The sequence below is a fragment of the Emydura macquarii genome, unplaced genomic scaffold, assembly GCF_026122565.2.
Source record: "Emydura macquarii macquarii isolate MOO-44397 ecotype Brisbane River unplaced genomic scaffold, CSIRO-AGI_Emac_v2 contig_450, whole genome shotgun sequence".
Classification (NCBI taxonomy): domain Eukaryota; kingdom Metazoa; phylum Chordata; order Testudines; family Chelidae; genus Emydura; species Emydura macquarii.
Window position 1 is genome coordinate 5532942 of NW_027130587.1, and position 18541 is coordinate 5551482.

Sequence of the window (18541 nt, forward strand, 5' to 3'; positions counted from 1 at the left end):
TTAGGCTGACTGGTCTAGAATTCCCTGGGTCATTTTTGTGCCCCTTTTTAAAGATCAGTACATTTGCCCTTCTCCAGTGCTCATCCATCCTCTGAGTTCTCAGAGAACTGCTAACAGTTTAGAGGCTGCTTCAACTAGTTCCTTAAGTTCTGTCAGAGGAATTTCATCAGGCCCTGCCAGCTTGAATATATCTAAATATTCTTTAACCTCTTCTTTCCCTACTTGGCTTGTGTTCCTTGCCCTTTGTTGTTAATATTAATTGTGCTGAGTACCTATCACCATTAACATTTTAAATGAAGACTGAAGCAAAATAGGCATTAAACAGTTCAGCCTTCTTGACATCATGTTATTAGCTCTCCTTCCCCACTAAGTAAAGCATCTACACTTTCCTCCTCCTTTCTCTTGATCCTATTCAAAGAATTATAAACTGCTCCATTCATGTGAAGGTCTGCAAAGTGAAGATGTCAATTTAGTTGCCAACACTGTTAACTTCACTACTTATTTTAGCAGACACATTGAGATAATCCCACAATCAACCTGCCTCCTGCACTCTTCCAGCTGACAAAAAACCCCTACCCCTCACCCACCCAGCTGACAAAATCTCCAGCTTCATCCCCGACAATTTCTACAGTGCAGTGCAATTATAAAAACCTACATTTTACACATTTCCCAATAAAGATGCAGCAAGATTTCCATCAGCCGCATCACAGATTATAGAAATCTTGCCATGAACTTTAGGTCCAGCTTGCTGCAAAGCACACAGGTCTCTCTCTCTCTACTGTCTCAATCTGCTTTTTCCACTTATCTTGCAAAATATCAAACCATTTTTATTAGTGAACAGACTAGGTTGAATCTGAGGGACAGACTGGATGATCTAACGAATCTTCTCCAGCTGACATCTTTGAAAACAAGGCAGTGAAGTCTCCTCCTGTCTGGAGCAGTCATTTATTGTTATGTCTTTAGACATCAGTACTCCAAGAGGTTCCTACACCATCCACACAAAGTGACAGCCTTACCACGAAAATCCAGCCTATGTTGCTCAGTGCAGTACTCTGAAAGGTCACATGATGAGAAGCATGTTCTTACCACAAGCTGCATCAGAAATAGAACAAGGAAACAGCTTTTGAACCCAGAACCAAAAACGGCAGGTGAGAGTTTAGATTTAAGGATCCAAAACACTCCCCTACTTATCCTCACTGAAATTCAAAGGCACTCATTTGAACCTCCAGCCTTGGTTAATCTCTAATTTCTGGGTTTATAAATCAACTTTTTAATGGAAAAAATGTGTCATGTTGAAAGAAGAGATGGTGCTTTGAACGCTGACTGTACTTAGCAGCTGAGGAATATGGTTCTGCTGGATTTATTGACCCCACATAACTTTCCTTAACAAGCCACTTCATCCAAAGAGGTTTCATAGCATATTTAAACCTGTCACTTTCAGGAAAAAAAGATGAACATATGAGAAGAGGAAAGCCCGTAATTTCATAAGGGTTCATTCAAAAAGTGAAGGCAAATGACTCCTTGATGCATAACTGCAATCGATATTATACACATACGGAATAGTCGGAGATTATTGTATCAACTTTAAAATATCCTATATATCTGGATGGACTATTGTATTCTAGCTCCATGGGGGAGTTACAGGGTTTCCAGCAGGCACTGGGGGGCAATTGATGCAAATAGCTAGCAGGTAACAAGTCTGAAGGAGTCTCAGCCTGGGGGAAAAACTACATATACTACACCAGTGTGACCTGGTTAAAGAGGCTGGCAGACAAAGAACTGAAAACAATATAAAATGACCAGCCTGATACGGACTCACCCTTGATCCAAAACCAGACATGAAACTGCCCAGAGGTATAGGCCATGCGAAAGAACCTGAAGTACTTTTTAAACCTGCTGGGGCCTACATGTGGAAGATGAAGGACACCTGGTAATACAGGCATAGAAGCGGCATATTGTTTTTAAGTTCAGTTTTCTCTGTAATGCTTTTTTCTGAATAAGTAGCACTTGCTTAATCAGTGATCAGCAAGCCTTTGTAAAGCAGTGTCCTCACCCCTGAGAGAGCAGGACTGCAGGTGTTGAAGTGAAGTCAGCTGTTGCGGTGGTCACAGGAAATTGCAACTTAAATCCCAGTCTAGAAGGAAAGTCAGAGGACTCAGGCCTCTAGCCATCATCTCTCTCAGGGCAGAAACTGAAAAGGGATGCCTCAAGGAGACCCCCAAAGGGGTCAGAAATGCAAATCAACTCAGGAACTGTGACAGCAATAACTTCATAAGCCAAATGACAGTAGGAAGAGACCTGCTTCCTTTCACTGCAGCCGCTTCCAGCAGTAGGAATCTTCCTCTGAAGATAGCTCTGATTTCCCATTCTTGATGGAAACAGGATGAGGATTCTATCAACAAGGGACCTCAGAGTTGGAGATGCACCGCAGCAGCTTACACAGATGCAGGGTTGTAGAGTGAATGTTCCAAATGAGAGTTTGCTTAAGTTTATCTTTAGTTGACCTCCACAGAGACATTAAAATAAACAAAGGATTTATTTGCTAAATTAGGGAACATTCCTTTCATTTAACACTTCCATTTAAATCCCGCTGATAACCATGCACAGTGCTAACCATAATCGCGTTTATAAAAAACAAAAACCCACTCAGATGCTGCAGTATTAGAGATTTTTTTAAGTGAATTTAGAGCTGATTAAATTTGCTTTGTCCCAAGATGGACGGATGGATTAAAACTGGGATTGACAGCTCAGATTCCAGACCCGCTCAGATTTTGAAACCCTTGTTACCAGTCTGAGCAAAGAAACTAGTGCATGCCAATTGTGTTAGTGGTTTTGGTGAGCCGAACAACTACCCATTGCAAACAGAACCAAGACCCTCCACTCATTCCAGAAGGCCAATGTAGCAGCCATCAAACAAATAGTTGCAACTATTAAGCTGGTCCAGATTTGAACTGGCAATATAATAAAAGTCCCCATAGCCCATTACATATATCAGTCATCTAGTCTGTTGATACAAAGCAATAACACCTGTGTTGGCTGACTGCTGTACACCCTGCATGTCTTTGGAAGGGCCGTAGTATATTTATTTTGCTCATTACTATCTCAGGCCCAGTCTCTGTGCACGTGACATTTTCAAACTTGACAGCTAAGTCCACCTGTTTACTTAGTCAAGAAGGATGTATGCTGGGGAACATGCTGTTATGGGGCTAAAGGAGAAAGTTTCTGCCACCACGCAGTGTCCCATGCTGAGAAGCCCTGGAGATAAAGTGCCAATGCCTCTGTTAAACTGAAACATGCTAAACAGCAAAGGGCTTAAATGCCCAGTCCATGCTCACAGTGGGAAGCTTCTTGTGAGAGATCTAAGCTGAACACACCTCACCCAAAGTGAGTGACAGCCAAACCTGAACAAATACTGGATATTTTATTATACCTTTTTCTGCGACCAAGAGGTGAAAGTACTGATGTATCATGAGGTAAGATATTATCTATGGCACTTCTAAACCAGCTGAAAGCAGGGATGCCTAGATATCACACAAGGAAGATCGTCTTCTGTTGTAAGATCTTCAGCACAATTTTGCAGCTCCATGACATTCAGAAAGACCAGGTAAGCTGGTGAACTCTTAGGTGCTTATTCAAGCCAAACCTGAATTCAAAAACACCAAAGGATCCACCATTAGTAGCCTCCTGAGTTTTAAAGCCTAATCAGCTGGCTTTCCTGCCTGCACGTGCCCCTGTTAGTGCTACTTCAAAGCTAGTGGAAGTTTCTAGACATCAGTTGTTTCTGATCCAAACTTGTTGATTTAGTCTATAAAATGATGCAGTTCAGAACCAACCTTCATAGGCTTCTTGGTGTAATGATTCCCCTGGTTGGATCATCCATGGGGATTGCAGAGGAGACCTCTGGATCTCTACAGCATGAGCAGGTCCATTATCGTAGAGGCAGTAGTAGAGTCAAACTCTTCTACAGGTGTATCTAGCCACTAGAAGGGGACAAAACCACACGTGGTCTGGAAAGAACAGTCAGCCAACAATTTTGAGTTGGGTGAGAAGAAATCATTGAGAATTTGGGACACTGAAAGGGGGTTGCAGAAACTATGAAGGGAATGTATGCATAAGGGTAAACAGTAACCTATTCAGTGTATAAGAATCCAGTGGGACAACATGCTATAAAAAGGTAAGCAAGGAAAAAACTCCCCCAAGAAGAGTTTTAAGCTATAAACTCGGCTAAAGATTCTCCTCTTAATTTTTCAAATGTTAGTTTTATTTTTACTCCTAGATGGTGTAGACATGTGTGTAAAAGGTTTGGCATCTGACACAGGAAGTTACCAGAGACATTTACATGCTCCTAGCTTTTTAACACACCCTCAATAGCAAATACTTAGCACCACAATCTAAATTCATGCTTTTACTTTTTTTAAGTGACTCAAACCCACCTTTAGTTAATCAAATGGAAGTGTTATTGGTCAAAAACAAAGACATCAAACATTCCATACTCTATTTTTCTCTCTACTCAGCCCCATTTTCACGACCCAGATACTCCCATGAGTTGTTAAAAAAAAAAAAAAAAAAAAAACCCAGTGGAAACACATATGGCTAGATCAGAGCCACGACAGCATTTGCTGCTGACCAAAGAGCTAGCTTTCATCATCAAAGGTGAACGTCTGTTCTGATCTGAGTGGATACCTTAAAAATTCATATAATTTAAGGCCAGAAAAGACCACCATGGTCATCTGGTCTGACCTCCTGCATATCCTAGGCAAGAGAATTTCACCCTGTGATTCCACAGATTAAGATATTCCTGTTTGTCCGTGATCCGTGTAGGAACCCCTTTGCAGAATAAGTCTTTGCACCCAGTTCTGTTGCACCCTCTCTAAGAGGATAGAGACCATTCAGAGAAGCCGCTTTGTAAAGCAATCTGAGGAGTGCAACTATTTAAAGTTCTCTACAAGAAAACATGCAATTAGGACAAGCCTCAGTGAAACCACTATTGCTGAAAATAGCTCCAGACATTGACCAAGCAGATGTTTGATGTTAGCCCCTCCTAACGCATCTTACCAAGACCTATAGCAGCAATTAGTCTATTTTTAAGGCCTTCCCTTTCACTCCTCTGCACTTTTTCAGCCATGAGGATTACATGATCATGACTATTGCTGTCCTGCCCTTGATATATCAGAGGAAACTACAAAACAGCCAAAGGGAGGCATCTATGCTGGACTGCAAGGCTGTGGTGCCATCTGAGCTTTGGCACCTTCTCTATGCTCTGCTCCTGGTATCCAGTCCACATACTGAAGAAGCCTGCTTCCTCAATGACTGTTCCTGCAGGGTGCCAACTGTGCAAGGTAAATTTTACTTTTAATCCTTTCCCAGTGCTCCTATGTCGCAGTGAGGAACCATAAAAGTGTCCCTGGACAGATAGAACTCTGGGGCCAAGGTGCTCAGCACCTCTCAGACAGTAACTACAAGACCAGAGACAGAGCAAACCATAATGAGAAAGGAACTGAATACATTGCAAAGAAAATCTCAGAAGTTCATCAAGTGCTCTGCCTTATGCCTGTACCTATAGGGAGACAGTGTGTTCCAGTCGATAGGAACTGGACCCAGTTCTCTTCCCTGATCTGTTGTGCAACCATGGGCAACTCACTTTCTCTCTGGGCCAGTTTCCCCTCCCATCCTTTCTCTGCCTCACCTATTAGACTGTAAGCTCTTTGGGGCAGTGTCTTGCTCTGTTTTGATAGCGTTTAACGCAATGCAATACAAAGAATAAGGCAATAAATAGGAAACCCATCCATTTTAGATGGGTGGTTCGGTCATTTGTGAGTTTTAAAAACAGTATATAGGGCAGCAGTTCCCAACCTTTTCAAGTGTGCGGACCCCTTTTCAACCTCCAAACATTTTGCAGACCACCACATGCTACTAATTTTATTTGAAATTGTACATTTCCTTGGTGAGGATGGTGTTATTTTTCTTTTCCGCGGACTCCCTGTAGTAGCCTCACGGACCACCAGGGGTCCGCGGACCACAGGTTGGGAACCGCTCATATAAGGGAAACGTGAGACTCAAACATTTCACAAGAGGAAGCAAACTGCCTACCAAAATAAAGATTCTGTAAATAACGGTTCAATTTGAATGGAGCTTTAAAAAAAATGCAGACAAGGCCATAGTACAATATGCAGCTTTTTAATTATATTACTACTTTAAGATAACATCTGTAGATATTTAGCATTCCAAATATTTTGACACTAGGTTCTAAATAAAGTTCCCCCGACCAGATTTAAAAAAAAAAAAAAAGTCCAATAAAAATGAAACAACTCAGATGCTGGATGGAATACAGTGACAACATCTTTGGGAACCTCACGGGGATTTTGACACATTCCCTAACAAGGGGAGTAACGTTTTCTAGCCTGGTGAAGTAGTCACAAGGCCCAGATGCCAGAAAGCTCTCTCATCAGGGTGCGCCCCCTTCCAACAGTTACTGCACACTCCAGGAACTCCACTGACGATCCGATCGGAGTGACCCCAACCGTGCCTGAAGCCAGAGGGATTGCCAAATAGGCAGCGTGGCCAGTCAGAGTTCAGATTGAATAGGAATGGGGTAGTATCCTTTTAAATAGTTTGGGAGCTCTCTAATGGCCCTCTCTTTCCATTCCAAAAGCCACAAGAATCTAACAGAAGAGCAGTGTATGTAGCTAGATCTTGAATGTTTGTATATTACAGCGGTGCAGCAGCACCACAATAGTTAAGGTTGCATCAGAAATTCAAGGTTTAAAGTTCAACCTTTCTAAGACTTCTAAAAATCAACATGCATCATCAGATTCCTTTGAAATATGGAGTGCCGCAGGAGGGTGTCGTGTATGAACAGCATGCCAAACTTGGGGTCATTTAAGTTAGGGGTTGCTGAGATATAAGCCCTCCCCAAAATAGCCCCATTTCAAAAGCACATCTAAGGTTTTTTTGGAAGGGGGCGAGAGATTGCACCGAGCTAGGGATCAAATTGTGGGTGCGATGTTGGTTGGAACGGTCTCAGTCTGTCGAATTTTACCCAAGGTAGTGCAGGTCACCCACTAAATCTTTGGGGGACCCAAATTGAGAACAGTATGAAAGAAAATGTATATTTTTACAGTGCGCATGCACCAATATAAGAAAAAAAAGGTTAGAGGGCTCCCATTCCCACCATTTTATATGCTTTAAAGCGTGACTCTTCTAAGTGCTCTAAAATCCAAACAGTTAGTTACTTGGAATGTTTTGAAATTTGGAGTGGCTCATGGAAGCATGGGGTAGCATCAACGATCCAAATTTGGGGTCACATTGCAGAGAGGTTCCCAAGTCACAGACCCTCCCCCCCCCCAATTTCCTTCTGCTGCCTTGTACTGTTAAATTGAGAGGCGCTCATCACTGGATGAATCACAGATCTCGGCGACTGAGGGCTGTAAATTCACCCTTCAATTAACATTAATCATAAGGCCCCACAGAAAGGGTTTTGGACTGATTGGCTGGAGGTTGCTATAATCTGAGAGTCACTGGTTACAATTTTATTTTGGAGAGAATGTAATCGAGATACTGGGGGGAAATTTAGACGTGAATACTTCTGGGGCAGGGAGTGAAAAAGGGGGGTATGGGAGCAAGGTATTTGGGGCTGCAGTGAGGGGAGGGCTTTATAGGGAGGGAGATAAATGGATATGGGTGGTGAGGGAAAAGAAAAGTCGGGGCCTAGGTGAGGATTGGGTTCATGGGAAGTGGAGGAGTGGGATACCCGGAAAGGGGACTGGAGGTGAGCAGCAGGGGGACAGAGAGAAAAGGGGTTGGGGCACCTATGAGTCCCACAGTTGCCACTCCTATGTGCATGCACCCAGATCGGGGGGTCTCTTGCCCTTTTAGGGCAAGTTACAGAACAAGTTACTGGGGGGAGGTGACTTTCCACCATCAGGACCCTTTGCCTGGGCCTACACTAGTAGAAGGCAGGCTAGACTTCAGGAGCATCTGTGCCCCCCACCAGCCTTTAAGCCCCCAAAGAGCATGAAAGAATGGGATGAGGGTGGTGAAGGAAGAGAGAACAGCCTTGCATCTAAATTGTGGCATCACGAACAGAATGATTGAGAGGATGAACAACTGTCCCCAAAGACCTCTAACCACAATATGTAAGCTCAGAAACAGCCCATAAAAGTAATTTCCAAATAGAACCATTTAACTAAATATGGCATCACGCCCAATTCTACAGATGAATGTTGATTCTCCAATATGCAAATTAAGGAGACCAGTCAAAAAATTGGGGAGGGGGGGATTTGGTAAGACAAATCTCAGTGAGTCTCTACAAGTGGAATATGTTATATGGAGGGCTGCATTCTCAAGTGGTCAGCTCCCACTGTTCTTATTGGGAGACACTGGGTGTTTGAGCAGTTGATGATTTGGCCACTTCATAGAATCACAGAAATGTAAGGCTGGAAGGAACCTCAAGAAGTCATGAAGTCCAGCCCCCTGCACCTAGGCAGGACCAAGCAAACCGTGGCAGTGGTTTAGTCCAACCTGTTCTTAAAAACCTCCAATGATGGGGATTCCCCAACCTCCCTTGGAAGCCTCTTCATTATAGGTGCCTAAATAAGGGAGTTACTGGTTGCAGATTTTTTTTTTTAATCTGGATGTAGTTGTAGGTTCTGAGAACTTTGAAATATAGCCCAGAGAAACAGCAGTGGCCAAATACCTTCAAAGAAGCAAATGAACCCTTGCTAATGCAGCCAGCTAGCTGGGCATTGCTGTACATGGAGCAATATTCCTTCTTCACTCCTTCAAATGGTTGATTTAGATTTATTAGATCTGGAAAAGCTCTGTATTGCAGATTTAATCCTTAACCAATACCATTTTTCTTTAGAAGTAGTAAGTATTTAAATAGTTTGGAGGAATAATTATCATAGAAGTGGTCATATAAGAACTGTTGAAATCATCTATTCCCTATTTGTTTAGGTGGTCACCAAAATCCTGTGGAAGTTTTCAGAAAGAGCACAGTGGCAACAAGGATCCATATTTTCTTTCATCATAAGGACTCAAGGTTTAAACATTCTGAATTGAGAATCAATATTTTTGAAGTATTATCTCCATTACAAAGATAGTGAAACTGAGGTACAGAAGTGACTTGCTCAAGATCGCTCAGTAAACCCATAACAATCAGAAACAGAACCCAGGTGTCCTGCCGCCAACCCCCTATTATAACTATGAAACATTCCCCCCTCATGAGTTCAAGAAACTTTTAGGACTGCTGCTATTCCAGCTTCATCATATTTCTGAGAGCAAGTACAGCCTACTAAGAGTTAGGCTGTAGAGTTTCTCTATACCATTAACAAACTTTTCTCACCCAATTTTAAAAGACCTTGACCCCCTTCTAAAAACCAGGGTCCAATGTATACTCATTTGCTGGAGGAGCTTCATCCTATGAATAATGAAAACCTAGAAATGCCTTCTTTACTATGGTATGAGCTAATGATTTACACCCATCCTCAAAATTTATGTTTGTCGATAACACTTTGCAGGCCATTAGGAGGACAAAGTGCTTTGCAAATGTTAAGCCCCAACATTCATGCAAGAAGGGAAATAACCTCTCTGCCTTAGTAAAATGGGGCTAATTTGCTTGTATAGCAAAATGAGGGGCACAGCCATGAAGAGACATCCAGAGCTTCCACTGACTTCAGTAGGACTCATAGGGATCTGCATTTTTCAGAGTCAAGCCCTAGAAGTATGAGTCCAAGTCCATTGCTCTAACATTAGATGTGTCTCCTATTGAAAATCTGATAGTACCTGAAACACCAAGGTTCCGGTGATAAAAAGTTTTCAACCAATTTAAGGAATCTTTTCAATCTAGCTTATCAAAGAGGAGGTTAAGAGGCAACTTTATCAGTGTCTAGAAAAGACTGCTCATAAATAGAAGGCACTTAACCTAGCAGACAAAGACAGAATGAGATCCAATGGCTGGAGTATAAAGCTAGATAAAAAATGTCCACCTTATTTCTAGCTTGAGTTTAACAGTGATGGCAATTGAATATTAAAACAGCTTATGGTGGATTCTCCATCACTTGATGTCTTTAAATCAAAATTGATCTTTCCAGAAAGATATGATGTTGCTCAAATAGAAGTGATAGGCTCGATGCAGGAATTACTGGGCAAGCTTCTATGGCCTGTGGTATGCAGAAGATGAGACTAAAATGATCATGCAGGTCCCCGCTTACCTTAAAAATCTATGAATCATTAAAAAACAAAATTAGAGTGAGGAAAACAAGATGAAATTTCAATATTCCTTTTATTGGGACACAATTGGAAATACAATGCATCTTAGTTTTGTAGTGTGTTACTCGGACACAGTGCTTCACATATGAAAACTCACAAGAGAGTCTTACCAGCTAAGTCAAATATTTAGAGTAATTCACAACCAGATGTCCTGTAACTGAAGAAATCAACATTTTGATTGGCCACTTAGTCCTGGCATCTCCTCCATTTCCCTCTTGTTACATTGTCTACATGTGCTGTACAAATAATTTTAAGAAGATCTTGAATTTTCCGACTGTGATGGGATCTGTTACTCACTCTTATAGTTGAAGGAGATGTTAAATATTCCTTATAAAATATTGTTTCAGAACTTAAAGCACATTGTCTTTTAATTGAAGTTAAATGGCACCTTCCACACATGATTCTCAAAATATGATTCGTACTGCAGTAGCAGCTAGGAGATCCAGTCATAGATCAGGACCCCACGGTAGGATACAAACACATTAATGAAGCCCCATACTACTGCTGCACAATGGGAAAATACACCATTTATTTTCAGAACACACCAAGGCAATGATATTCATTGACTCGCCTGAAGTCACATGGTGAGAAAGTGGCAGAGGTGGAAATAGAAGATAAGGTGTTAACACCTAGTCCACTGATCCAGCCACAACAGTCTCCCTCTAACCTCCCTAGCCTACACCCTCCAACTGCTGCAGGTTTTGGTGCTCATTCTGCTGTGAAAGGAAAAAAAATGTTTTTGATCTCACACACGTTGGCTTTACATCTGTTGAACTGAATTTCTCCCGATTTAGACCAGTGAATTCAAAATCAGCATCGGGCCCAAAAGTTGTAGCATGAAACTTCCCTGATCCTGAATCAGGGTTCAGATGTCTACATCTGTGGAAGAATTTCCCTGTCCTAGAGGAAGGCTTGCTTGATCAACACAGCAGTTGGATTATTTTTATCAAACTGGAAAACACCAGCATACTAGAATTGAACAGTGACAGAATATGCAGTATCATGTCTTTTCCTAGCCACACTATTATTCTCAGACATTTTGGGTACTACTGTAATTTTCCAACAGCATGAAGAAGTGTTAAATATCAGCAATTATACCAACAGCAAAAACCCATGCCCACATTAATAATCAGATACACAGAATTAACTTACCTATTTCCAAATGACTATCTGCTAATGGTGTGGAGAAACAAGTTAATTGGAGCATTAGAAACATTTTCACAGGAAAGCACATAGGAAGGAGGCAATGTGATTCAGTGGCAAATGATGCTTACCCACATATGTTAAAACAATTTGTGACCTATATACACCATTATTAAGTAAAATACATCACATATTGATATAGAACTATGGTCCTAGCTCTTATATAATACGTTTCATCAGGAGATCTCAAAGCACCTCACAATCATCACTGTATTTATCCTCACAACACCCATGAGATAGGGAAGTGCTCTTATCCCAGTTGACAGATGGGAAATTAAGGCACACACTAAGTGATTGCCCAGGGTTTATATAAGCCAAGATCTAAACTGAAGAAATTAGAAGTGTAAAAAATACCCAGACATAACATTTTAATAATCATCTGCATTTTTACAGAAGTGATGCACAGCTGAAATATTTTGACTTCTTATCATCCCATAAAGCTTTCTGGAAAGGAAAGAGTAACAATCCCTGTGTCCTAACCAAGTTCTGCCTATGTAATTATATCCTGCCTGCTTAAAATTGTCCCTCCAGTTTCATTTATAAATTGGTCTTCCCTTCCCCTGTTGAGAACCACTGTGTGGCATTGCGGATTCAGATTGGCTGCCACATTCCAGTCCAGTGGTAACTGTTTCAATGGTAGGTGAGTTTTCCTGTACTCAGATACATATTACAGTCTCATCACCTCAGCTTCACTCCACACATGCTCTTCTTATCCTCTTCTCCCCTGCCCAGTCCCCCTCTCTCCCTTCCCTTTCTCTGATCTCCTCCTAAGTAAACCCACCCCGCAAAAAACCTAAGAAAGAATGTTTGCCACCTTCCCATTCTTCACTCTGCTTGTATATCATACCCCGTCCCGGCCCTCATGTCTCTTGCCTATTTAGATTGTAAGCTTTTTGGGGTGGGGACTCTTTACTACTCTGTTTGTACAGTGCCTTACACAATGGGGCCCTGATCCATGACTGGAACTTCTGGGTACTATGAGAACACAAATAATAAATGTTTGAATCCTTCAGGATGAAGGATGGTGCACACACAAAGATACTTTACTAGTAAGTTATTATTAAAGCCAGATACACTTCATCTCAAGAACATTTAAAAGAATGCAAAAGACCAGAAAGAGTTAACTATCATTCAGACTATTACTGGAACCAGGAGGACTGACTTCCTAATCATCCTAATTGTATTTTTTTAAACCATTATTTTTTAAAGAACATACCTTTAAAGACACAACAGTCAACAGTGTCACTTTAATGGTGGAGGGTTACTCTAGGCAAGGAACAGTCCCAAATACTCTGTCATCACTTGGTTTGAAGGGTAAATAGTGTATTGGCTACTATCCTAATCTGAGCAAAAAAAAAAAAAAAATCTGTGTCAGATTTGTAAAGTAAAACAAGGTCCTCACTAGCTGGCTAATGATAATGCAGTGCTGAGCCTCTGAATTAACTAGGGACCCTTTTCCTCTCCCAAGAGATTCTTCTTGGCTTTGAACTTTCAGCCATCAAAAGGGGGAAAGAAATAGAAAAAAGCCTGGGTTGAAATGTCAGCATCATCTTGGATTCAAATCAATCAGCTTGATGCATGATTGCAATAGCTAAACCACTTCACCTCTGCACTGCCCTCTTCCATATGTTCTTTATATCAGCATTCAGCAGACTGGGTGGCTCGGTGGATTCATTTCCTGTCCTAGCTAGGGCTCCAGTTTTTAAAAAAATGGAAAAATAAAAAATTATCCACCGACAGTTAAGTTCACCAGACTTGTTTCTGTCAAGTTTGCTTCTCGCAACAAACTCCTTGTTCTGCATTGGACAAAGAGGGAGTTTATGGTCTGGTGCAATCTGGGAAACCATCTAGCAAACCACCTAATGAACTAGCTGGTCAGAGATTTGCAAAAAACAGCACAGGAATTAGCTGGGCCATTTCAAATGCTGACATGCCCTGAGGGGAGGGAGGTGGAGTGTGTATAGGGCAGCTTCCCTCAAAGGGCAGAGTGATTTAAAGGGGATAATTAAAGCAGCTGTCCCCCATTCAGCAGATTAAGGAGTAAAGCCAAACACACACACACACACACACACACACAGCGCTCCCTAAAGCTGAGATGATTCTATGTCAGCTGCCATGCAAGAGTTAAATTCCAGAGATAATTTTAATCCAAACAATCTGCAGGCATCAGCATTAAATTGGTGCCTGCCAGCTGGTGATAGTTAAGTGGTTACTTTCTCAAACTGAACCTATTAGCTAAGGGTCGAGACACTTGGTAATACTCTACTGAGTTTAACAATTGTTCATTCTGTCAATGTGCAATACATTACTGCAGGGGAGAGGGAGCGCCTGGGGGAGGAGAGACTTCCAACATGAGAAGGCTGGGACATCCAGAGAACCTCAAGAAGTTCAGAGTGCTGCAGAACCAGCCTTCCATCCCACACTCCCACATCTCAAGAGAAACCCAGGCCCAGCAATGGGAGACAAAGACAGGCCATCACTGCTCCCCTACATCTCATGGGTTTGGGGGGAGAGGGGGCCGTGCTGCAGACTGAGTGACTGAAATTGGCTTCCCCTCCACCCCCTTAAACGTTAAAGGAATAAAGACAAAATCCTTTTACAATGGACGCTAATAAAAATCCAGTCACCAGAGAGGCCAAACTGGCTTCTCCAGAGATGCCACTGAGGAATCTTATGAGAAGTGGGATTGGCACTGTAGCTCTTCACTGTGGATTAAGGCAGGAGCAAAATCAACAGGACTTTTCTGGGCCTCCCACTACAAACAGTGGCCCAATAGGCCTAAAGAGGGGTCCCTAAAACTTGCCGCTTTGTCAACTCTCATTTTCCCACCCACCCAAAATATGGTCCCCAAACCTTCTCACAATTATTTTGGGGGTTCTTAATTTTCTATAGTTGTAAGCAGCCATAGGCAGGATACTGCAGTGCCACTCAGCCATTTGGAAAGGAGACTGCAGCCTCCAAACACAAAAGGAAAACAAGGTTCATCTTAAGCAAGCGCAAGGCTGGGGCCATCAGGTATAGCCACTGTTCACCATCCATGTTAAATAAGACCAGATGGAGCAGTACAATGTGGTTATCTGAGGGACAGGACTTTCATATTGTGGTCAGAATGTACCATTAAAAAAAAAAAAAAAAGTCAAATTCTGCCCCCACACTGACTTCCAAGCACAAAATGCATTCTTAGATTTAAAGAGTTTTTGGGTTTTTTTAATTAAAAATCACAGGGATAGAACCTCAAACTACTACTTTTTTAAAAAATTGTGTGCATGCATGCAGTTTCCTAAATCACTTTTTTGTTCTCTGTCCCTCATTGCTGTGACACACACACTCCTGACTATATATGGGATACCAAATGTTGTCAAATGTACTAAGGAAAAAATGAAAGACAGAGAAAGCTGTAACTGAAAGAGATTGGAGAGACTAACATCTAACATTACTGGAACAATAGCAGATGAAGAGAGATGATTTTTACATTGATGTCCCTGTAAGATTATTTTCACTCGTTTTTCAAGTACAAACCACTAGGGTCAACACAATTGCTAGAAAGTGAGTGGCAAATCTCAGTTCTACTGAGGTGAGGTTAGTTTTTCAGGAGCTGTGATTATCAATTGCTCCAGATGTTTTGAAAAGAGTTTGTACATGGGGGGAAAAAAGGGTTGCTACTGACTTTCAGCTTGTCAGCACTCCAGAACGCTCTGTCCAACCCCAAAAGTGATGTTCTACACTGAGAAGTGACTACCTAAAATGGTCACCTCTTTTCACAGACCTGCTCCCATGAGTATTCAGCCGTGTTTGCTGACTCTCTCAAACAAGCTTCTATTGCTTGTTACTCCCATTAAACACGCCAGAGACCAATACAACAGAGTGGGAGGGAGAAGGATTCTCTTTTCCATCTATAAAATTGCTTACTAAGCTGTAATCACCTACATCTGTGCAGATCTACAGAGGGCTAATGAGGCTGCCCAGGTGTCTCTGAGAGTCCAATTTGAACTCTACATCAAGCTGAATCTTCATTGCTGGTTGTGTTGCCAATAACTGGCTCTTTGCCATGTCCACCATAAATCTTCCATGCCACCATTCAATGCTGTGATAGTAAAGAAGCCGAGCTGACCTTTGGCCATTATTTCACTGAATTCCAGGTCTTCTCTCTTTCTGACTCATTCTCTTTAGTACCTTGCTGAAACGTGAAGTCCAGCTGCAGGTCTTGCTCTGTGGTAGCTTTACCATGTTTCAATTTCCATGAGCTTTTGGGAGGCTACTGTTTCCACAGCAACATAAAGCAGCCATCTTAGGACCATGCTCTCCATTTACTGCTGCTTTCACTAGACAATTTAATATTCACAGATTCTTTTGAGTTGTCTGCAGTGTGCTTAATACAATGACCTAATGGCACAAAGAAACCAAGGCTGCTTATGGTTACAGAATGTGTTGTATGCTGAACACTCCGGATAACAACTCATTTGTCAGCCAATGATCTGACTGTTATATGGTCTGATCCCAACTTTAACAACAAGGTCAATTCGGGGCTCAGGTTATCCAATCTGCCCTCACGCTTGTATCTACAGAACATTCATAGCATGATAAGAGTTTTGATGATCCCGTATCAGAGATATGAGATGTATAAGTACAGCACATCCATAAACCCAGCAGATGAGCTACAGAAAAACTAAAAGAGGAAAATAAAAGAGTCATTTGTCCTCAGGTGAGGTGAGAAAGGAAAGAACCTTCTTCATTCTTTCTGTGGAACAAAATGGAACTCTTATGTTTTCTTGAATGTGACAGATCTGATGTCAAATGCAGAAACTCAGAATTGTTCTATGTATGGTATAACCTAAAAAATTTCCAGATGTAATGAGGACAGTGGGTAATTTCAGTTAAATTAACAGATCTCTGGGGGATGCAGTTTTGTTTTTATAGACATAGGTCTATCTCTTAACCTGCTGAGGCTTATATAGGGAACACAATGTAATAAAGAAGCTCTAGAAGGTGTACAATTCAATTTCTTTAGCATAAACTTAATATCCCATAAGTGGTGGTTCACGGTTCAACTTTCATGGACTCAGTAATTGATGGTAACGAAATGAAGATACATCTCAAAATACACATGAGACATGGAGGGAGTCTGCTTTTAACATGCAGGACATTTCCCTTAATGAGAGAAGCTTCATGCGGGATTCATGTTTTCCAAAGGACAGCACAATCGGTGCACCAAACCAAAAATTCACCACCACCCTTTGCCAACGGCTTGGTATCCTGTTACTCACTGCAGGCTTCTGAAAGCACAGCTGGCATACACATGGTTTCCAGACTCACCTGCCATGCTCTCCTTTTAGAGTTTTGCTCGCAAGAGAAAATTCATGTTTGGGTTTCATATGAAAATTAATGGAGTTTTTTTTGGTTTGTTTTTTTTAAAAGGAAAAAAAAAGGGGGGGGGGGACTACATACAGTGAACTAAGGAAATTAAAAGTAACTCAGCCAAAACAAACTCACCCAAACCCCATTCCTTCATCCCCACCAAGGCTCTGTGGGGAAAGATACCGATTTCCAGTTGACTTACCCTCTTCGCAGTTACTCCCTGTGAACCCAGGACAGCACCTCCACTCCAGGGTGGTCACCGTTCGGTAGGACATTTTGTACGTGGGCCTGATAAGAGTCCTGTAACTAACACAAAATGAGAAGTCAGCAAACTGCACCTCCCCATCCTGCAGAGCATCACTGCCATTTCAAACCATTTTGTACAGAGGAGCCATTTCTTCCCACATGTGAGACAGGGCCCCCAATTACCTGAGGGAAGGATAACACTTGACCAGGGCCTGGAGACCCTGGGGCCCAGCCCAGGCTGCAACCCCCATTACCATGAGGGAAAAAATTTAGGCTAAATTGTAGCTCATGCCTGAGGAGATTTATAGAACCTTATTTCCCTGTATCTATGTATCTATTGTCCCAATCTTGTGAGGTTTGCTGGAGCCAATCAGAAGCAGAGTTGCCTCAAGCAACATTCTGAACAGTGAATTGCTGGGCCCGCTAGCCCAGTCCAGGCCCTTCTCTAGAATAGAGAGTGTGCGCTTGTGCAGTTAAACTAGGACTTGTAGTTTGAGACGGAGAGACAGAGATTTGTGCTCCTCTCTGTGACATGGTCTGTCATATCAAGCTCAAAAACTACCAGTCCCAGAGTTCCTTGTTTACAGGGAGGAGGAAGGGACAGCTGGTGGGAGGGGCAAAGCACAGCACCATAAGACAGTGGGAGCCAGTGCTGCTGCTGCTTCTGGTAGGATTTGCAGGCTCAAAATATGTGTGAGCAAGTGTCTAATTCACTCACAGTCACACCCTGCTCCTCCCCCCCCCCAAATACTGCCATATCTGGTGGTGGCTATAAATACAAATCAGGCAGCCAGAAACATAAGGAGGTAAAAGAAACGGAACTAAAAGAAACTAAAGGACACCAATCTATCCTCCAGTTTTTCAAATCAGACAGGCCTTTCTGCAGTCAGGCAATATACTAACTAGGGAAGCAGATGAATAAAATCAAGATGAAAATGATTTCAATATAGAGACTGTGTCTGTGGCACTGGCAATTGATGACAAAGAAAAGCTGCCAGAACATGCATGATGTGACTCCAATCTAATGTTTGAAGATAGTCAGGCAATATCACCATTAGCACCACCACATTCAGAAGGTTTAAAAGAAGCAGGGGAGAGTAGTGCTACACTGTCTGATTCTTATCTTTTCAAAGATCCAAGCTTGTGGCCTGAAAACAACGGATTCTTTCCATCAGAAAGGTGTTATCTGGTGTCCTGACTTTTGAAGAAATGCAGAAGCTAGCAAAGTCAATACCAAAAGATGTTGATGGGCATAATTTTCCTGAATTTCTTCTCAAAATGTCAGACTTCCAACAAGAGAGAAAAGATACCAAGAAACTGGCCTGTTTGGAGTGCTACCAACCAAGCACTGTATTGTTTTCCATGTCAGCTGTTTCCTGAAAGGAGGCTTAAACAATGCAGTGTGCTGGCAAAAATGAAGGGTATTCACTAATTGTGAAAAAATGGCATAAACTATATGAAAAGAAGC

The 18541-nt window shown here is 42.0% G+C and overlaps 1 protein-coding gene across 2 annotated transcripts in view; it reads right to left on the reverse strand.

Moving 5' to 3' along the window:
- The window catches only part of COL26A1 (collagen type XXVI alpha 1 chain), a 223974-nt gene that overhangs the window by 157791 nt on the left and 47642 nt on the right, over positions 1–18541 (reverse strand). For both annotated transcript variants that reach the window (XM_067537838.1, XM_067537837.1), the window contains exon 3: positions 17030–17133. In XM_067537838.1, coding sequence (XP_067393939.1) covers positions 17030–17133 — 104 coding nt within the window. The remainder of the gene's footprint in view (positions 1–17029; positions 17134–18541) is intronic.